The 22,196-nt window shown below is 44.7% G+C and overlaps 1 protein-coding gene across 1 annotated transcript; it reads left to right on the top strand.

Moving 5' to 3' along the window:
* Positions 1 to 3,920: 3,920 nt before the first annotated feature.
* Positions 3,921 to 21,236, top strand: THBS1 (thrombospondin 1). The gene is made up of 22 exons (XM_010359793.2): positions 3,921 to 4,083; positions 4,687 to 4,782; positions 5,059 to 5,618; positions 6,478 to 6,553; positions 6,853 to 7,052; positions 7,165 to 7,287; positions 8,350 to 8,443; positions 10,191 to 10,364; positions 10,884 to 11,060; positions 11,368 to 11,541; positions 11,801 to 11,928; positions 12,044 to 12,196; positions 12,654 to 12,872; positions 13,360 to 13,467; positions 14,038 to 14,197; positions 14,352 to 14,470; positions 16,123 to 16,357; positions 16,555 to 16,782; positions 16,950 to 17,221; positions 17,649 to 17,746; positions 17,850 to 17,989; positions 18,918 to 21,236. The coding sequence occupies exons 2-22, from the start codon at positions 4,716 to 4,718 to the stop codon at positions 18,923 to 18,925; spliced, it is 3,513 nt and encodes a 1,170-aa protein (XP_010358095.1). The 5' UTR covers positions 3,921 to 4,083; positions 4,687 to 4,715; the 3' UTR covers positions 18,926 to 21,236.
* Positions 21,237 to 22,196: the final 960 nt, after the last annotated feature.

Below are 22,196 nucleotides of genomic sequence, written 5' to 3'. Positions count from 1 at the left end.
CTCTTCCTTAAAAGCAACAAAGGACTTTTCCCAGAAGCCTTCCGCAAACCTCTGATTGGCCAGAACTGGATCACGTGCCAATTCCTAAATCAGTCACTGGCAGGGAAGTGGGGAGAAGGGGAGGAGGTGTTTACCCTTAACCAATATGCCTACCCCTGCCCACTGAGATCAATTCCATAAAAGTATTGCTTCAGCTCTTTGAAGACGGGTACAATGTTGGTGAGTCACTCACCACCTTTACCCCAAGAGCTAAAGGATAACTGAGTAAAATAGTAGAGCTGGTTAGGGAAATGGTGAGTAGTCCCATCCTTCTGTGACATAATTGACTTGTACCTAAAGAGATTTGGAAATTTAAACATAAGAACTCTCTCTTCCAAAGCCCAAGGCTTTGGGCACTTCAAATCTAGTCCTTGGCCAGGTGCAGTGGCTCACACCTGTAATCTCAGCAATTTGGGAAGCCAAGGAGAGTGGATCACCTGAGGTCATGAGTTTGAGACCAGCCTGGCCAACATGGCAAAACCCCATCTCTACTAAAAAAAATACAAAAATTAGCTGGAGGTGGTGGCACATGCCTGTAATCCCAGCTACTCAGGAGGCTGAGGCAGGAAAATCGCTTGAACCCGGGAGGCAGAGGTTGCAGTGAGCTGAGATTGCATTACTGCACTCCAGCCTGGGAGACAGAGCAAGACCCTGTCACAAAAAAAAAAAAAAAAAAAAAAAAAAAAAATTTGGTCTTTACATGTAAAAAGATAAAAGCTGATTTTTGAAAACTAAATAATAAAGAGTGTGAGGTGATAAGTTATAGGATAGAGATAATGTATGCTTTAAAACTTTACAGAAAGAAGAAACCACATAGCATAAAGCAGATGGAAAACACCTCATGGAGAAGGGAGAGCTTGAATTGGTATTTGATTGAAGGACAAGAAAAAGCTGTTGTAACTTCCCTCTGGCTCTGACCTCTGACGCAGTTACAGTAAAGCAACTTAGAACCATGATCTAGGGAACATATTCAGAGAGAAATGAATTTATGATGCCTTCAATTTGAAGATGCTATGATTTTAGACTATTCTAGAATACAATGAGTTTTGGTTGCTTTGCACTTGTAAGAAATGTTCCACTACTGAAAATTGGCAATACTTAAAAAATTCCTACACAAAATCACAGCCCACCTTGCTGTTCTTTGCTAAATAAACGAAATATTTTTTCTCAATTATGTTGCTCTCCTTAATTACATGCAATTTTAAAACGAGCTGTAACTGACAGTCCTTTCCTTATATTTACTGGCAATGTATTTAGGTCAATCCCACCTCCAATTAGAGAAACCTAGAAAAAGGAAATCCTACGGTGAAATGCCATATGCCTTACAATTTTCAGTAACTAATCCTCAAGGATGACAACTTGGCAAAAAAGAGAACTGGACCAGCTCCCTGAAAGGTCCATCACTTCGGCCCATCTTAATTGATTGCCTTAAAATCACAGAGCTTCCAGGTTGTAGAGACACACTCAAAACGGACTATTGCCCTCACATTAAAGGGGATAGGTTTCCTTTTCCCTTTTCCCATCCCTGCTTCTCTCAAAGCTGCACAGAGGTATATGAGGTTTCTGGGGAATATTTGCAGCACATGTTGGCTGGCAAGAATTTGGGTGAATTCTGTTAAGGTGCACAGACACCCCCTCTTCTATGACCTTTCCCTTCCACCCAGAACAACTGGAGTATCATGAAAAGAGGAAGGGCTTTGTGTTTGAGATAAGCAGCTCCTATACCTGTCAGCTTTCTCTAATAAGAAAGCTCTTTCCTGCCACCATATAGGTCTCATTGGTAAAGCATGATGAAGTTTGGAAACTGTTTTCCTTGTTTTGCTGAAAGAAGCCAAGTTCCAAGAAATCTCCAGAGGCATTCCTACAATCCCTCAGCCATGGCAGCATGAATCCTGAAGGGGCAGTGAGTGCTGGCTTCTACTCTCTCAGCACAGCTAAGCCTAGGGGAGATAATCTTTTCATACAAGATGCATCCTACTTTTGTGGGCCTCTTGCAGCCCTCAAGCCCTCATCTGATCTGTACACAATGATCAAGTGGGCCAGAGGAACCCAAAGCCATCAGCAGCCCATCCCTCCAAGAACTGTCTCTGTCCAATATCATGGAGCAAGTGGAAAGAAGAAGAAAAAAAAAACCCAATCACTTTTCAAAGAGCAAGGTGAATGCTGTAGAAGGAGAAGGAAGGGGAGGGCGATGGATGAATGTCAACTCCAGAATCTTTAGGTCTGCTTGGATGAATCATTACCTGTGATTTGCGGGACAAGAATCCAATTTTATCATCAACCAACAGAAACTTTTCTTACTGCCTCCCAACATCTAAAATCCAACAAACAAACATGTGCCTTAGCAACATACCGGTCATCTTTTAGAGGCACTTGATATGCATATTGAGTAATTAGAAAACACTCTTTCCGTAATACATACACACATACACACACACACACACACGCACACACACCATCTTGTCATACAACACTCCCACGCAAGAAAGGCGAAATTGCTCTTTGATGAATGTAAACCCTTGGCTGTTTGCAGCAGTTGGGAGTCCTGCCAGATTTAACTGCTAAGATGGGAAGTGAACCCCAGGGGTTTCCCCCTGGCTGTGCTGAGATCCTTATTTGGTCAAGCTTCTACCTATGCCCTGGCCTCGGAGCCAGCCCGATAGCGCTGGACCAGGGAACAGGGAGCGAGGCTGCTGACGTCCCATCCCGAAGACATGAATGGAATTCCAGGCAGCTGGAGTCATGCTGGCTTGGGACAGTGGCTTGGAGACCAGACTTCAATGACAGAAGCACTAGGCAGCGGCACTCATGGCAATGTGTGCACCCACAGAAATGTAACCCACACCTCGGTTTCAGGAGCCGAAAAATGAAAAGAACGTTTAGGGAGGAAAGTGGGAAATACAATAATAGGCAGAGAGTAATTTATTACTCTATGGGTCTGTTCTGTAAATAGTTGAAGACTCTGGAGCCAGATGGTTCTGCAAATTCTCCAAACAGGAGTCACGTTAAGAGGCACGAGTGGGCACAAAAACTGTTTTTCAAGACACAATTTCAATTTGGCTTGAGGAAACTGGATACGAGTAAGGTTCCTTAAAATTCGAGTAGAAAGCAGCTGTCCTCCCCGGGCCCCTTGATGAGAATACGCACACCGCCCCCAAGCGGCCGGCCGAGGGAGCGCCGCGGCAGCGGGAGAGGCGCCTCTGTGGGCGCCCGGCAGCCGCGGCAGGAAAGCGCCCGAAGGCAGCGAAGGCTAGCGCGGCGCAACAACCCGCCGACCCAGCCGACGCCGCGCTCACCTCCCGCGGGGGCGGGCGTGGGGCCAACTCAGGACAGGCGCTAGGGGGACGTGTGTCCTCACCCCACCGGGACGGTGGAAGAAGGTCAGCGAGGGCCCGAGGGGCAGCTATTTTAACGAATGGCTCTCTTGCGGTCCCCTGCGCCCCGTCGGCCCATTTTTCTTTTTACAAATCGGGCGCAGTCTCTAGTGTTCACCTTTCAGCCATCACCCAGGCATTCCGGGAGACCGGCTCGCCCGAAAGCCCCTGCCCCACCCCGCGGGCCCTCCTGGGTGGTCGCCCCAGCCCCGTCCTTGCTCGGGATGCTCGCTGATCACTCCGAGCCCGCGTGGCGCAAGAGCGCGAGCGCCTAGCCAGTGCGCGCCAAGGCTGCGTGGGCGGGCACCGACTTTTCTGAGAAGTTCCAGGGCTCCCAAGCCCCGACCCCCGCCCCCTTCACTTTCTAGCTGGAAAGTTGCGCGCCAGGCAGCGGGGGGCGGAGAGAGGAGCCCAGACTGGCCCCCCTCCCGCTTCCTGCCCGGCCGCCGCCCATTGGCCGGAGGAATCCCCAGGAATGCGAGCGCCCCTCTTTAAAAGCGCGCTGCTCCTCCGCCTTGCCAGCCACTGCGCCCGAGCTGGCCTTCGAGTTCAGGGTTCCTGCCTCTCTCCCGGCGCAACCTCCACTTCGGACGCACAGGCGGTCCCCGCGCCCCTCCAGCCTTCGCTGCCCTCTCCACCGCTTCCGGCCGCCGCGCTCCGGTCCACACAGGTAAGTCGCCCCCGGCGGCCGCCGAGGACCAAAGCTGCCGGGGACATCCACCTGGAGTGCTGAGGCTTCAGTCCCTCTGGTGGACCCCGGAACCCACACTCTCCCCGCTCTCCTGCCCCAGCCCGCCCCTCTCGGCCGCTGGAGGACTCTTCGGGACAAGGCTCCCAGAGCCATCCTTTCCAGCCTTGGGGTTCACAAACCAACTCATCAGGACCCCCCAAGATTTCTTTACTCTCCGAAGTCCCCCTAAAGCCTTTGTATCAGCACTCCAGGGAAGAGTCTGTACTTCCCCGTGCCCTCCCTGCAACTCCAGACTGCATTCCTGAGCTTGTTCACCTTCGACTTCCCAAAAGCCTCCAAATTGTTGGTCTTGCGCCCCCCGCACTTTAAAACCAGCATCTCTTTCCTCCACATCTGTCTGTCTGTCTCTCCCTCTCTCTCTCTCTCATGCTCTCTGGAAAGTAATCCTGTTGTCCTTCATTTCAGCAAACGCGGGATCAAAGAGGGATGGTCCCGGCCCTGTGCCCATGCCCAGCCCGGTTTCTGCCCACCCTCCCTGCCTAACTGATCTCTGACCTTGGGCTCTTGTGCTTCCTGCTATAGGATTCCTGCTGGGCACCAACAGCTCCACCATGGGGCTGGCCTGGGGACTAGGCGTCCTGTTCCTGTTGCATGTATGTGGCACCAACCGCATTCCAGGTGAGTTTGTGTGGCACCTTTAGGGGAAGGAGGGACGAAGAAGAGGGGCTGGCTACCCCGGGTGTGCCCCTTCACATGCTGTCCTCTCCCAGCTCCTTTGCTCTTGAGCCTGACTGGACATCAGGACGCAGCTTCACTCTGATCCTGGTGTTTATTCAGCTCTTTCAGTGGCTGCCAGTTTTCACCCCAGCCCTTTGTCTCCACCCCTAAGGACTCAGCCCCCTACCGCTGGTCCCAGCCTCCAAAGCTCACTATGTGTTCCTTCCTGCCTAACAGAGTCTGGGGGAGACAACAGCGTGTTTGACATCTTTGAACTCACCGGGGCTGCCCGCAAGGGGTCTGGGCGCCGACTGGTGAAGGGTCCTGACCCTTCCAGCCCAGCTTTCCGCATCGAGGATGCCAACCTGATCCCCCCTGTGCCTGATGACAAGTTCCAAGACCTGGTGGATGCTGTGCGGGCAGAGAAGGGTTTCCTCCTTCTGGCCTCCCTGAGGCAGATGAAGAAGACCCGGGGCACGCTGCTGGCCCTGGAGCGGAAAGACCACTCCGGCCAGGTCTTCAGCGTGGTGTCCAATGGCAAGGCAGGCACCCTGGACCTCAGCCTGACCGTCCAAGGAAAGCAGCACGTGGTGTCTGTGGAAGAAGCTCTCCTGGCAACCGGCCAGTGGAAGAGCATCACCCTGTTTGTGCAGGAAGACAGGGCCCAGCTGTACATTGACTGTGAAAAGATGGAGAATGCCGAGTTGGACGTCCCCATCCAAAGCGTCTTCACCAGAGACCTGGCCAGCATCGCCAGACTCCGCATCGCAAAGGGGGGCGTCAATGACAATTTCCAGGTGAGGCTTCTTCTCTGAGCCCCGCTCCGTGGGATCATCTGCTAGACAGGTGACCTGCCAGGAGGGTTATAGGAAATCCTGTCTGTAAAGCAGCAGTTCTCAGATTGTAGGCAGCATGAGCATCACCTGGAGGGCTTGTGAAAGCTCACGCTGCTGCACCCCAGCCCCAGAGTTTGGGATTCTGTAAAACTGCAACTCTAATAAGTACCAGGTGATGCTGATGCTGGTAGTCTGGAAAGCACACTCTGAAAACTACTCAAGGAAACAAGAAATGGTTTTCCTTTAGCAATCAGCCTGTTCAAGCCTTATATACTCCCTAGGCTCTTAAGAAAATAGCTTATTTCAAATGCATTCCCCCAATTTTAATCTTGTTTGAAATGGATACTTTCTATGGGCAGAATCAGTACCACTTTGCTATTGCATTCCTCATGGGGATGCAGCTGGTCTCACGTAAAAGGTTAAAATAGCAGTTAGTTGTTGCTGTTACGGCTTCATCTGTGCCTTAACTTCTAGATCTTTGCAACGGTGGCTTTGAACTCCCACATTTAACTCTTTGACACTGGAAAGTGTCATTATATCCTCTGGGCTTAGGATCAGATTCCATTTCCTGTGTACCCAAGTAGGCTGATAACTGAATTCTTTGTAAAATACTCAAGACTTGGCAGAAGTCACAATTAAGATTTTGAAGTTGTTTGGCAATTTATGTTGCTGTGTTATTTTGACATAGTGATCTTAAGACAGCTCTTTGAAGCTTTTAGAACATCTTTTGTATGCTTTTCCTAGCATGGAGACAGTCCCCCCCAACCCCATCCCCACCCCCCTCAGCATTCTACAAGTGATGTGTATCCTCTGTCCACAGGGGGTGCTGCAGAATGTGAGGTTTGTCTTTGGAACCACACCAGAAGACATCCTCAGGAACAAAGGCTGCTCCAGCTGTGAGTACCCCTCTATTTTTAGGGCACATAGGGAAATCGGGGGGAAATTCCACCAAAAACAGGCTGAGGAATTTAGCAATAGTGGTTGTACATAAATTACCCCTAGTAAAATCGTTAAGAGGCATACAAAAGTGACCTCAAGGGGTATCGTACACACACACGTATACACACATGTGCGCATACACGCCACCCCTCTACGTGCATCCTTCACACCAAATGAAATGTCTTCTACCACTAAGAACTCAAGAGGCTGGTTGGTAAGAGTCTCTCTTTGAAGTTTTCATTTTGTTTCTTGCCAGCTACCAGTGTCCTCCTCACCCTTGACAACAACGTGGTAAATGGTTCCAGCCCTGCCATCCGCACTAACTACATTGGCCACAAGACAAAGGACCTGCAAGCCATCTGCGGCATCTCCTGTGATGAGCTGTCCAGCATGGTCCTGGAACTCAGGGGCCTGCGCACCATTGTTACCACGCTGCAGGACAGCATCCGCAAAGTGGTCAGTGACCTCTGCACCCAGCCCATTAGCATGAACCCTGGCAGGTTTGCAACAGATGGTCACAAATGACTGAAAATGGGGGTGGACACTAATGATATTCTCTCCCATTTAGACTGAAGAGAACAAAGAGTTGGCCAATGAGCTGAGGCGGCCTCCCCTGTGCTATCACAACGGAGTTCAGTACAGAAATAACGAGGAATGGACTGTTGATAGCTGCACTGAGTGCCGCTGTCAGGTAAGCAGTCTTCACCAACCAGAATAAGAATTGACAGCTTTTGTTTGAACCTACATCTTTGGGGAAATACCCAAATCGCCACAGAGATTCTTTTTATGTTCCATGACCTGATACCAAAGTGTTTTTTTCTTTTTCTTTAAGATGCAATTATGGCATCTATGAATTCTTCTTGAAACTCTCAGATGGTTTATCAAAGTATTAGTTACACCCCAGGCTAAGTATCTAAGAGAATGAATCTACTAAGACATCTGAATAATTTACCTACCTTAGTTCAAAGACTAAGTGTTGAATGTCAGGTAAATAAAACCTGGTTGGAACATTCATTTTTTTTTCCTCAACCCCGATTTATATTCAGTTTTGGCATAGGTTCTCTTGGTAGAGTAGCAATTGTTTTTCAAATCACTTAGCCTGACACTGTTAGGATGTTACTGTCTACTTGGCTCAGATGGCACTGCCAGCTGTGTGTGATTCACTCTAGCATTCCCCCATGCCAGTGGCCAGTGAGTTTGGAGGTTCACCTGGCTTATCTATTAATAGCAAGGTATTTGAATTTGCTTAAATACAAATCACAGATGACTGGCTTTGGAAACCAACTTCATTAAATTACCGTTCTTTTCCAGTATAGAGACAGATCACAGATCTAGAGATGAGAAAAAAAAAAAAATGCTTGTAGATCTTCCTTCCTCCCCCCAAACACATAATATAAAAATGTCAAAGTCCTGGCTGAATTTCCTGAGTTTGATTTCAGACATAGATTTGGCCCATGATGTTGGTTGGTTCCTCTGCTATACATTCTTCGTACTGTAACTTCCACCCTTGACTAAGTAGCAATTAAAAAGAACTTTCCAAGCAATGGAGTGACACGTCAACTAGCACTAGAACTGTCTCTACGATAGTGGTGGTTGCAAATATGACAGAGACAGATCTTCTATGAAAATCGTTCCACTAGAGCATTGACAGCCCTGACCATGTTTTGGCTTGTAAAGGAAATGTTACAGGATGTAGACTTCTGAACGCAACATGCTCAGCAGCCTGTTCCCCTCTCACTCTCTTGTCCTGCAGAACTCAGTTACCATTTGCAAAAAGGTGTCCTGTCCCATCATGCCCTGCTCCAATGCCACAGTTCCTGATGGAGAATGCTGCCCTCGCTGTTGGCGTAAGTTCCTCAAATGGCGTAACTATTCTTCAGTGACTAGATCAGTTCTACATACATCCTAGAGAGCCGAGCACAACACTGGAGCCCCACCCCCATCTCCATCATGCTTTCATTCAGTTTCTGGCTGCAGCAGCTGGTTAACTGACAGCTTATCTGCTGTACACAGCCAAAAACTCCATTATCAGTACATCATAATTACCCCATCTGGATTGCAGTAATGGCAGTGAAGATCTTGGTATAGCTCATTAATTCTGATTTTTTGCTTTGAGGAAAAGAGATGAAGACGTGGCAGCAACTGCTCTAAGTTGACTGCTTTTAGAATTTGACCTTAGTGGCACAGAGTTAAGAAAAATCTGCTCACCAGAGATACTGACAGGCTTATTGTGTGAGCTGGCCTGATGGGGCCTGGAAGTTTTGCCCCTTTTATCTGTAGGGATACAAAGGCCTAAGAGAATAACAGCAATTTGAGCTCCAGAGCACCAAAAGAAATAAGGCATGATATTGTTCCGTGGCACCTTATCCCTGGCTTTTGTTACCAGTAAAATTAATGACTTTGCTGAGACAATATTTAATGTAGCAGGTACAAGTTATAAAAGTGATTCATCACAACTTAGATAAGGAAGAAAACAGAAAAACAGCACGTGCCCTTCACACACACACACAGACACACACACACATACCCTTGTCACAGCTCAGAATAACCAGTTCCATCCAGGGATCATATTCGCGATACTGGCACGGTAATGATCGTTTTTACACCTATTTTCTGTTCCGCATTCACTTGAGATGTGCGTTAAAAGGAACAAAGCTAGCTGGAGGTAGCAAAGTTCTGAACTTGAATCAGGGATTGCTAAGAAAACTTACAACTAATGTCCAAAGAAAATAAGTTCTTTGTCTTCTGTCAGATACAGCTAGATGTGATTGTAGCCGTGGTGCCTGGGCAGATGGTAAACAAACATGCTGTCCTCTTATGACAGTATGTGCAGAGAAAGCCCCAAATGCTGGGGTGAGAGGAACAACAAACTGACTAACTCATGGCCGAGTTGGAGCCAGAGCCAACAGCTCGGCTGCCTTCAAACTCATCTGTCAAACACATGGTGTATGGCTCCCCTGACAGAAACGACTCCTATAAGCTTCTTCAGACTCACGCATTCCTGGAATTCTGAGACTGGAAATGCCTATCTAGATTATCTTAAGTCAGTAGAGGAAAACTCATTGGCATTGCTGAGAGGAGAAAGGAAAAGCAATGAATAGCAGAGCATACACTGTGGGAAGGCTGGCTGTACTGAGCCAGGCAAAGCATCCGATTACCCCACTGCTGTACACATCATGACCTGGGGTAAATCCCTGGGCCGCTGGCCTAAGAAGTATGTTGCTTTTCATCCTGTATAACTGCAACTTTGTGCCAGCTCATACTATGTTCTACAGAGCTCATGTACAGCACAGTGATTGTATTCTTAAAATTTGCTAAGAGAGTAGATCTTAAGTCATCAAAAAAAAGTAACTGTAAGATGATGGAGGTGTGTTAACTAGCTTGACAGTGGTAATCACAATATATGTGTGTATCAAAACAACATATTATACACCTTAAATGTCTATCGTCTTTGTCAATTACACCTCAGTAAAGCCAAAAAGAAAGAAATGTATTGCTTTTCACCCTCTGGCAAGTGGAGGGCCCTGAACAGAGCCCTCTGAAGAACAGCTTGTCCTAACCATCATGTACCTGATGAACCTGTTTCCCCTGCAGCCAGCGACTCTGCGGACGATGGCTGGTCTCCATGGTCTGAGTGGACCTCCTGTTCTACGAGCTGTGGCAACGGAATTCAGCAGCGCGGCCGCTCCTGTGATAGCCTCAACAACCGATGTGAGGGCTCCTCGGTCCAGACACGCACCTGCCACATTCAGGAGTGCGACAAGAGATGTGAGCATCTTGGCCTCTTAGGGACGTGGAGAACTGACCTGTCCTTGTTGTCATCACCGAGGGCAGTTCCACAGCATGGACATTAAGAACACGGGTTCTAGGATTTCTGGATCCCAATCCCACTGCTTCGCTGTGCACCCTTGAGCACAGCTTACCCTCTCTGAGGCTGTTTTCTCATTTGCAACTTGGAGATAATGATAGTTCTTGATAAGTTTATCTTGAGCATTTTCTTTAGCTACTGCATGAAAAGCAGTTAACATTGAGTTTGGTTCATGGTAAGCACCCTGTAAATGTTAGGATATTAACAGCAACCCATAAAAACAGCTAACTTATCCGTTCTCTGGTAGAAAACGTTCCATGTTGACATTTGGGCCTGTGGCCAGGAGCCAATTTCTACTGTACACTGGGTTTAGTTGCCATTGACCATTTCCTGGAAATAACGTGTGTGCTCCTGATGAGGGATTCTATTTGGTTATCTCTAAGCCAAAACCATGTGTGACCACCAACTTTGTACTTTAGTTAAACAGGATGGTGGCTGGAGCCACTGGTCCCCATGGTCATCTTGTTCTGTGACTTGTGGTGACGGTGTGATCACAAGGATCCGGCTCTGCAACTCTCCCAGCCCCCAGATGAATGGGAAACCCTGTGAAGGCGAAGCACGGGAGACCAAAGCCTGCAAGAAAGACGCTTGCCCCAGTAAGTGTGAGCTCAGCTGCAAGGTTGAGCACGGGCAGCAGCTCCGCCCAGCTGGTTGCCTGGCATCTGCAGCCTTCAGTTCAGTGGGTCATAGAGCAGGAAGGTTACCTACTAGAGAAACAAACAGAAGTAAAGTCCTGCATGCTCAGCAACTTCTTTTAATGAAAAACAAACTCACCCTCTTCCCCAGCATTCCTTCCATGTGTCAGAGGAGCAGAGGTTTCTTGAACGGGACTAGGAGAGTCTATGACAAGGGAGGGATTTGAAAGTTGATCTTCATTGTTGCCTGTGGTTCATTTTCTTACAGTCAATGGAGGCTGGGGTCCTTGGTCACCATGGGACATCTGTTCTGTCACCTGTGGAGGAGGGGTACAGAAACGTAGCCGGCTCTGCAACAACCCCACACCCCAGTTTGGAGGCAAGGACTGCATTGGTGATGTGACAGAAAACCAGATCTGCAACAAGCAGGACTGTCCAATTGGTGAGCCACGCAGCCCAGGATGAAATGACCTAGGAGCTTTGCTATTTTACTGAATGCTGCAGTCAGCATTCGAGGAGATTCCAGCTTGGTTAGTCCTGAGTGATCTGATTGCGCTAAGATGCAGGTGGACAACATAATCCCAACAAGTTATCAGTTCCCCATACCCTATAATATCTTACACTGTGTTAAGTGCTCAGCATGGCAGTATGGCAGCTTAGACTAACCATTTACTGTGCCCGTCTCTCTCTCCTTGTCTCAGATGGATGCCTGTCCAATCCCTGCTTTGCCGGTGTGAAGTGTACTAGCTACCCTGATGGCAGCTGGAAATGTGGTGCTTGTCCCCCTGGTTACAGTGGAAATGGCATCCAGTGCACAGATGTTGATGAGGTGAGGAACTGATGTGGCTCCGAGTTTCTGGATCTAGGAAAGCAGCTAACCCGTGCAGTCGCTTCCTTATGGCAATGACTTCTGAACACAAAGCACGCTCTTATTTCCTCCATAGTGCAAAGAAGTGCCTGATGCCTGCTTCAACCACAACGGAGAGCACAGGTGTAAGAATACGGACCCCGGCTACAACTGCCTGCCCTGCCCCCCGCGCTTCACCGGCTCACAGCCCTTTGGCCAGGGCGTCGAATATGCCACAGCCAACAAACAGGTACAGTCAGCTAGACGAGTAAACCAGAGGAGAGAAGAGCTGTCCTTGACCAAAACAACTAGGAGAGGGAGGAATGTAATTTCATACCATTCACGAAAAAAAAAAAAAAAAAGGGTGAGGAGATGAATGTATGGTCTAGTTTTAGAAATGTGACTAGAAAATCCATGGTAAATCCTGCAGGGGAAAAATAGTCTACCATATTTAAAAATGCTGCTCTGGAATAAGTTGTGAGTAGATGGATTTGTAAACGCCTAGGTGCTGAGCAAATTCAAGAAAAAGAAACATAAAGCAAAGTTTGCCTACGGCCTCAGGAAGAATGGGGAGGAATAGAGGTAACCCACGCTCTTCCAAATGGAGCCTCTGTCTGCTCAGAGATGACAGGGATCTGGACTGTTGTTTCCATGAAATCTGGGGATTCTCGAAAGCTCTGGGTAACAGCAGGATGGTGTGCCCTCAGGTGTGCAAGCCCCGTAACCCCTGCACGGATGGAACCCACGACTGCAACAAGAACGCCAAGTGCAACTACCTGGGCCACTACAGCGACCCCATGTACCGCTGCGAGTGCAAGCCCGGCTACGCTGGCAACGGCATCATCTGCGGGGAGGACACAGATCTGGATGGCTGGCCCAATGAGAACCTGGTGTGCGTGGCCAATGCGACTTACCACTGCAAAAAGGTAGAGCCAGGTCCCTTGGGTGCCTCCAGAAAGAGGGCCCATCACCTTATCAAAACACAGGCTAAGGAATTTTAAATACTTCAAGTCTGGACATGAAACTAAAAGATGAAATCTCCCAAAGGTAGAGGGGCAGTGATTCCTATTACAATTCGTATCACTTGGTGCCAAAAACATGAACAGGCTCTTTTGGGCAACTGTGTTCCAGAGTCAACTCTTCTGTCCAAAATAAAGTTCAGTACTCTATCCAAACACCAGCAAAACATGACTTGTGTTCACAACATCTATAAAGCCTAGAGCATTTACACAAATTCTGTAGGTATATCCCCCAAGAAAAGTGTTACTTTCTTGTCTTCCCATAAAAAAACATACGCTGTTACTGAGCCGAATTCTGTTGTGTTTCTCTTTGGAATTCCAGGTGCACTCCTCGTGCATGAGCTGAGCATGAGGAAGGCGACTGAAGCAGTGATATATGTCTTCTCTGTCCTAGGATAATTGCCCCAACCTCCCCAACTCAGGCCAGGAAGACTATGACAAGGATGGAATTGGTGATGCCTGTGATGATGACGATGACAATGATAAAATTCCAGACGACAGGGTAAAAACAGTTTTCCATCCCGTTTTCATCTTTGTAATTCAGCAACAGCCTGAAACACTTCAGGATTCAAGGAAATTACATGGCTATAGCAAAAAATATACCAAATCAATACACAGGATAATTAGAAATTATTCAGTGTGTTCCAGTAGTTTAAGGATGTAGATGTTGCCAAGAAAATTTTTAAATGAGGGTTTTGTTTTTCATCAGAACTGTTTTTCTCTGCACTTGAGAAATTATAATGCATAAACAAATGTCACTTTGTTCCCTAGATTCATTTCAAATGTCACATCGAAATGACAGTAAAATTGACTTTGGGCACACTACGAACTGAGATGATGGGATTATATTCTACATCTCACTAACTTCTAACCCACAGGGATCCATATTTTAACTATGTCCTTTTAACTTTTGTAGTGATCATTTTACACTGAGTACTCAATTAGCCTATCCACAAAGTAGAAAGTAATTATTGCCGATTTTCACAGCTTTAGACATATTATGCACATGGTTTGAGGCCTGAGCTGTTTTCAGGGACAACACTGTTAAGTGCTCCATTTCTTCTCTTTGCAGGACAACTGTCCATTCCATTACAACCCAGCTCAGTATGACTATGACAGAGATGACGTGGGAGACCGCTGTGACAACTGTCCCTACAACCACAACCCAGATCAGGCAGACACAGACAGCAATGGGGAAGGAGACGCCTGTGCTGCAGACATTGACGGGGACGGTAAGGTGCTGCCTGATCAACGGGCCCGCGGGAGCCAGGGACATGCACTGCTTTCCAAACTTACTTCTCTCTAGTCCTGGCTATTAGTATGCACTTTGGTGGACACATCCAAGGCTGGAGAGCCCAGCTCTTATTTGTCCCTTGTTCTCTTCAGGTATCCTCAATGAACGGGACAATTGCCAGTACGTCTACAATGTGGACCAGAGAGACACTGATATGGATGGGGTTGGAGATCAGTGTGACAACTGCCCCCTGGAACACAATCCAGATCAGGTAGGTGGACTCCTTTCAGAGTCTTTCAGTAAACTGTTGGAATAGTCCTTTCATGGCCTTTGAAAAATGAGCTTAACAAAGTTCAACCATTTTCATTACCGTGGCTCCCTGGGTTCTCATAGCCAACTGGGATATGTTCATGTAAATAATTTGCCTGATGTGAGCTCCTTGCACAGAGTCTCACAGATCTTTAGCATGAAGATCTTATAACTTTAGCCTTACCTTCTGTAAGAAGGGCTATTGGACTTGCTCAGCATGGTCTACCATTGTTAAGATAAATTATACAAAGCAGAGATTTGTGACTGACAACTGTACAATAATATTAATCATATGTAATACTAAGAGATGGAAAAATAAATGTGCACAAGCAAAATAACCCTTTTCATGGCTAATGATGTAATCTAGCTCTAAGAAAATCATCAAATTAAGGATATGTCCAAAACTTGGAGAAACCCCATTTCTTTGTCATTCCTCAAAAGTCTCTGGCATCACGAACATTCTTTACCTATGCTAAGGAGTGCTACACATCAACATTACACAGAACAGGCTCTCTGTCTGAAAGTCTTTCTTTCTTGTGTAACTGCCCATCATTTTCTAAGGATAAAATTTAAGGCTTTTTTCCCCCTAAAACGAATTGTTCTGGAAGCTTAGAAACCAGCTTTTTTTAAATGGTAAATTTTTATAAGATTAAAGAAATAAGGAAATCCAGCTTCTCCCTCCTAAGATTTGTTCCTGTGAAGTCTTGTCAAGCATAAAACAATAGGATGAATGGCTCTGGGGCCATCAAAAGCTTGAATGGTCTGGGTTAGCTTTGCTGATCAGATGGCATTGATAATCATTTATTTTGAGTTTGAAACTTACCATAAATTAAATTTCAATATCATGTAACCTCACTGGATGAGTTTTTGATTCCTCAGATAAGAATAAATTTTACAACAAAATGCAAGCATGATGTAAAAATCTTATAAGCAAAGACCATAAATACTGGCAAGAAGAATTCCAGTGTGTATATAAACAGTCCCTAAGCATCTCATGCATATTGAATAAAGTACTCTGAGAAAAACTGTTTTGGAAAAATTTAGAGTTTGACTTTACCTGAGCCTACAGGTGACAATCCCTATAGATACTAGGTGTATAAAATCAAATGCCTAAAAGAAAAAGCCAAAGTAATTTATCCCTGTCATTAACGCTACCCAGACAGTATACAACGCAGAGACCATCTTTTGCCGTCTTTTCAGGACTTAGAGAAATTGCCATGTCAACAGTTTTACAACTGAAACCTTCTAAGGAAATTCTCTGTTAAAGTATCCAGAGAATTTCATTTAACATTAAACATTTAACAACAGTTACCAGTTAACATTTCATCTTTAAAAATTAAATAACTCTATTTGATTTTCTTTAGAAAGTTTTATATTTAAAACATTTTTAAATTATCCCTTCTCAGATTTTTGTAAGAAAACAAGGACAAAGGAAAAAACGTTTAAAATGTAATTGCTACTACTGCTATCTTTCTGCAGGAGTATATAAATAGACATGACACCCCACTGGCTCTATCAAACAATGAAGAATTTTCCCTGTGGTGGGGGCATAAGTTATCGTTAACATGAATGGTTTATAGTGCAATTTACCCTCCGTTTACATCCCTCTTTCAGCTGGACTCTGACTCAGACCGCATTGGAGATACCTGTGACAACAATCAGGATATTGATGAAGATGGCCACCAGAACAATCTGGACAACTGTCCCTATGTGCCCAATGCCAACCAGGCTGACCATGACAAAGATGGCAAGGGAGATGCCTGTGACCACGATGATGACAACGATGGCATTCCTGATGACAGGGACAACTGCAGACTCGTGCCCAATCCCGACCAGAAGGACTCTGACGGTGAGTCAGGGGAGCCACTTTCTAAGAGAGGGACTGCTGACACGGCTGTGTAGATTGAGGAAATGAAAACAAGGCTCAAAGCATTTGAGAGGATGAAGGGACCAGATGCCAACTTAGACAAGATAGTGACATTTCTGACACCAGTAACAGTAATAGCACTTCAGAATTTTGCTGAACTCTTGCTTTTTTGACCTCAGGTGATGGTCGAGGTGATGCTTGCAAAGATGATTTTGACCATGACAATGTGCCAGACATTGATGACATCTGTCCTGAGAATGTTGACATCAGTGAGACCGATTTCCGTCGATTCCAGATGATTCCTCTGGATCCCAAAGGGACATCCCAAAATGACCCTAACTGGGTTGTACGCCATCAGGGCAAAGAACTCGTCCAGACTGTCAACTGTGATCCTGGACTCGCTGTAGGTGAGTAGTGAGTTCTTAGATCAAGAGGCTGATGCATACATGGGGAAAAACAAATAGAAAACCTGGCAGTTGTACCTATCCCTGTGGGTGCTGAGGATGTCTGGGAACATGATGGAGAACCTTCTGAAGGCTGCAGGTTTTAACCTGGCTCTGGGCTCATCTTCCAGGTTATGACGAGTTTAATGCTGTGGACTTCAGTGGCACCTTCTTCATCAACACCGAAAGGGACGATGACTATGCTGGATTTGTCTTTGGCTACCAGTCCAGCAGCCGCTTCTATGTTGTGATGTGGAAACAAGTCACCCAGTCCTACTGGGACACCAACCCCACCAGGGCTCAGGGGTACTCAGGCCTTTCTGTGAAAGTTGTGAACTCCACCACGGGGCCTGGCGAGCACCTGCGGAATGCCCTGTGGCACACAGGAAACACCCCTGGCCAGGTAAGAAGCAAAGCCCTACAGCAGAGAGAGAGCTCATGGGTGCCTGACTAGCGATGGGGACACTGTGCTTTGACCAAGACTCTGACCAGGGAGTCTTAGAAAGTTCCCAGCATCACCAGCTGCAGCACTGAGCTCTGCCTTGTGAAAACATAATAGTGTTGAAAAGGGAGCTTGACCAAGAATTGCCCCACAGATCCTAAGGTGCCTTCAGCCTTTTCAAACAAAAAACTCCTTCCTCCTCTCTGTCTGCTTTATGTGCGCACTCAGTGGCACACAACAAATATGAGAGGGCTTGGAACAATTCCCCATTGTAGCCCTCTAACTTAGATCAGCTCGGTACCTTTCAAGCGTTGTTTCTGACGGAACGAAACAGAAATCTTTACCTGAAGGAGCTGTGTTTCAACCTTTCCTTTTCCTTTTCCTTCAGGTGCGCACCCTGTGGCATGACCCTCGTCACATAGGCTGGAAAGATTTCACCGCCTACAGATGGCGTCTCAGCCACAGGCCAAAGACGGGTTTCATTAGGTATGGTCGTACTGATTCAATTTCACTTCAAGTCACACTAATGGACAAAAAGACAAAAGTATTAAATAGCATTGTCACTAAACAAGACTTTTTTTCCCTGCAGAGTGGTGATGTATGAAGGGAAGAAAATCATGGCTGACTCAGGACCCATCTATGATAAAACCTATGCTGGTGGTAGACTAGGGTTGTTTGTCTTCTCTCAAGAAATGGTGTTCTTCTCCGACCTGAAATACGAATGTAGAGGTAAGAGCAACATCACCATGAATGTACACTGGACATCTCTATTGCAGACTAATATCAAGGATGACAGTCATGGGGGAGTCCAATGTAAAGACTGTTTTGGAGACAGGGTTATTTCTATTTTGCTTGTGAGGACACAAGGACAAAAATGGAATAATGCCTAGGCACTGTGGCTTATGAGTTCCTGAGTCCTTAGTTACAATATTAGTTTGCTTAGCAGTTTCTGCACTGCTCATACACAGTGCAAAGGTAGGCTGCAGAAAAGCTCCTATACAATTTGGACTTCATTAATAATACTGTTCTTTACAATTATGTACTTATATATCTTACTGCTTGGTGTTTTATTCATGCCATCAGAGCACAAGTTAGAATTCCCAACTTTTCCCTGTATACAAAGAAGGGAGAGGAATGTTGCTTTCATATTGGCATGTTAAATTAATGTTTACTATTAAACTTAGCTTTTTTTTTCCTTCATTCTTTTTACTCAGTGATTACTTAAGCTTGCTGAGTCCAACACTGGCTCTACCACAAAATAAGCACTTAATATATATTTACTGGGCCAAGGCCAGATACCGAAAAGATCAATCAGAGTAGAGAAAGATAGTTGATTTTACACACAAAAAGATCTAAATTATTAATGTAATTTTTGAGTCTGATTTTTTAAAATAAGACTCCCTAAACGTTTAACATTGAAAGCCTTGGAAAGCATAATATATGTTCTGGAAGGTTCATGCCATGTTGGTCTCCTAGCATAAATGTCAGCTCATAAAATTAAATGGTAATATGCTTGAACAATCTTAAATTAGGCTTTTGTCATTAGAAAAGTAGACCTATTCCTATGTGGTTTAACTTATTAACTGATACTAAGATGTCTGTGCTTTTATGAATGAGTTTTCATTTGTATATTTATTTATATTTGTTTGTTTAACAGATCCCTAATCATCAAATTGTCGATTGAAAGACTGATGATAAACCAATGCTGGTATTGCACCTTCTGGAACTATGGGCTTGAGAAAACCCCCAGGATCACTTCTCCTTGCCTTCCTTTTTTTCTCTGCTTGCATCAGTGTGGACTCCTAGAACATGCGACCTGCCTCAAGAAAATGCAGTTTTCGAAAACAGACTCAGCATGCAGCCTCTAATGAATAAGACATCTTCCAAGCATATAAACAATTGCTTTGGTTTCCTTTTGAAAAAGCATCTACTTGCTTCAGTTGGGAAGGTGCCCATTCCACTCTGCCTTTGTCACAGAGCAGGGTGCGATTGTGAGGCCATCTCTGAGCAGTGGACTCAAAAGCATTTTCAGGCATGTCAGAGAAGGGAGGACTCACTAGACTTAGCAAACAAAACCACCCTGACATCCTCCTTCAGGAACACGGGGAGCAGAGGCCAAAGCACTAAGGGGAGGGCGCATACCTGAGACGATTGTATGGAGAAAATATGGAGGAACTGTTACATGTTCGGTACTAAGTCATTTTCAGGGGATTGAAAGACTATTGCTGGATTTCATGATGCTGACTGGTGTTAGCTGATTAACCCATGTAAATAGACACTTAAATAGAAGCAGGAAAGGGAGAGAAAGACTGGCTTCTGGACTTCCTCCCTGATCCCCACCCCTTACTTGTCACCTGCAGTGGCCAGAATTAGGGAATCCGAATCAAACCAGTGTAAGGCAGTGCTGGCTGCCACTGCCTGGTCACACTGAAATTGGTGGTTTCATTCTGGATGTAGCTTATGCAGATGTAGCAGGAAAATAGGAAAACCTACCATCTCAGTGAGCACCAGCTGCCTCCCAAAGGAGGGGCAGCCATGCTTGTATTTTAATGGTTACAAAGGCACAAAATTATTGTCAACCTAACTAAAACATTCCTTTTCTCTTTTTTCCTGAATTATCATGGAGTTTTCTAATTCTCTCTTTTGGAGTGTAGATTTTTTTAAAATGCTTTACGATGTAAAATATTTATTTTTTACTTATTCTGGAAGATCTGGCTGAAGGATTATTCATGGAACAGGAAGAAGCGTAAAGACTATCCATGTCATCTTTGTTGAGGGTCTTCGTGACTGTAAGATTGTAAATACAGATTATTTATTAACTCTGTTCTGCCTGGAATTTAGGCTTCATATGGAAAGTGTTTGAGAGCAAGTAGTTGACATTTATCAGCAAATCTCCTGCAAGAACAGCACAAGGAAAATCAGCCTAATGAGCTGCTCTGCCCCTTGTGCCCAGAGTGGATATTATGGGATTCTTTTTTCTTTGTTTTATCTTTTCAAGTGGAATTAGTTGGTTATCCATTTGCAAATGTTTTAAATTGTAAAGAAAGCCATGAGGGCTTCAATACTGTTTTACCCCATCCCTTGTGCCTATTTCCAGGGAGAAGGAAAGCATATACACTTTTTTCTTTGATTTTTCCAAAAGAGAAAAAAATGACAAAGGTGAAACTTTTACATACAAATATTACCTCATTTGTTGTGTGACTGAGTAAAGAATTTTTGGATCAAGCAGAAAGAGTTTAAGTGTCTAACAAACTTAAAGCTACTGTAGTACCTAAAAAGTCAATGTTGTACATAGTATAAAAACTCTGCAGAGAAGTATTCCCAATAAGGAAATAGCATTGAAATGTTAAATACAATTTCTGAAAGTTATGTGTTTTTTTTTTCTATCATCTTGTATACCATTGCTTTATTTTTATAAATTATTTTCTCATTGCCATTGGAATAGATATCTCAGATTGTGTAGATATGCTATTTAAATAATTTATCAGGAAATACTGCCTGTAGAGTTAGTATTTCTATTTTTATATAATGTTTGCACACTGAATTGAAGAATTGTTGGTCTTTTTCTTTTTTTTTTTTGATTTTTTTTTTTCTTTTTTGCTTTTGACCTCCCCCTATTTTTACTATTTGCCAATACCTTTTTCTAGGAATGTGCTTTTTTTGTACACATTTTTATCCATTTTACATTCTAAAGCAGTGTAAGTTGTATATTACTGTTTCTTATGTACAAGGAACAACAATAAATCATATGGAAATTTATATTTATACTTACTGTATCCATGCTTATTTGTTCTCTACTGGCTTTATGTCATGAGGTATATGGGTAAATACCATTCATAAATCAATATAGCATATACAAAAAAATTACAGTAAATCATAGCAACATTCACAGTTTGTATGTGATTTAGAAAGACTGAGTTGCTCAGGCCTAGGCTTAGAATTTGCTGGGTTTGTGGAATAAAAGAACAAAATGATACATTAGACTGCCATATCAGAAACATATAAAAGAGGAATTATCCCTAAGTCAAGGGCCCCATAAGAATACAATTTCATATTAATGTCATTAGATGTCACTGAATCCTTTTCAAAGTGCAGTATGAAAACAAAGGGAAAAACACTGAAGCACACGCAACTCTTGCAGTGACATTTTCTGACCCAGGAATGATGCACTGGGTGGGCAACACAATTGCATGTTGTCAAGACACTTCAGAAGTAAATGTGGACGAGGGAGAAGCTGTCCTTGCAACGTTGAGCCAAGCATTACAGATACCACCTTTTGAAGAAGGAATAATAAGTTTAATCAGAAAAGATGACTAAAAAATGTACAATTTGGAAGGACTGCATAAATGCGTGTGTGTCTAAATACAAATTATCGTGTGAAGAAAAGGCCCAAGTGTACCAATAAGCAGACCTTGACTTTTGGATGGGCCCATCATGAATGTGGAGTACAAATTTCTAGTTTTAATGAAAACAGATCAAAGAAGACATTTTATGAGTAGGTTAAAGGTCTGGCTTTGAGGTCTGTTAAACACTAGAAAGGACTGGCTGGGTGAGAGAAAATCTTCCTTGTTGATTTTCACTCTCCTTCTATAAATACTCATCTTTCTGAGTAGCAATGATCACATATAAATGGAAACTGCCAAATCATTTTATAGGACCAACGTGAAGAAGCAAGAACTAGAAAGTGTTGATAATCGCTGTGGAGTTAGGAAAACTGATCTAAAGGAAATAATTCTTTGAAATGGCAAAGAATTAAATAGCATCATTCATTCTCAGACGAGCTCAACGTGTGAAGTGCTGGGAGATCATTCTAATTCATTCTTGGACAGTGAAGCAAAACTGATTGAAAATACCAAAATAAGACAGAAAAAGCGACTGGAAAGAGGCGCTTTTCTTCCAGGCATGTTCCAGCTTCACCCTAGGGCTGACCTTCAAA

This window comes from Rhinopithecus roxellana, chromosome 5 (assembly GCF_007565055.1).
Source record: "Rhinopithecus roxellana isolate Shanxi Qingling chromosome 5, ASM756505v1, whole genome shotgun sequence".
NCBI lineage: Eukaryota > Metazoa > Chordata > Mammalia > Primates > Cercopithecidae > Rhinopithecus > Rhinopithecus roxellana.
The sequence above is the reverse complement of the archived record's forward strand: the minus strand, read 5'-3'. Positions and strand labels throughout refer to the sequence as shown.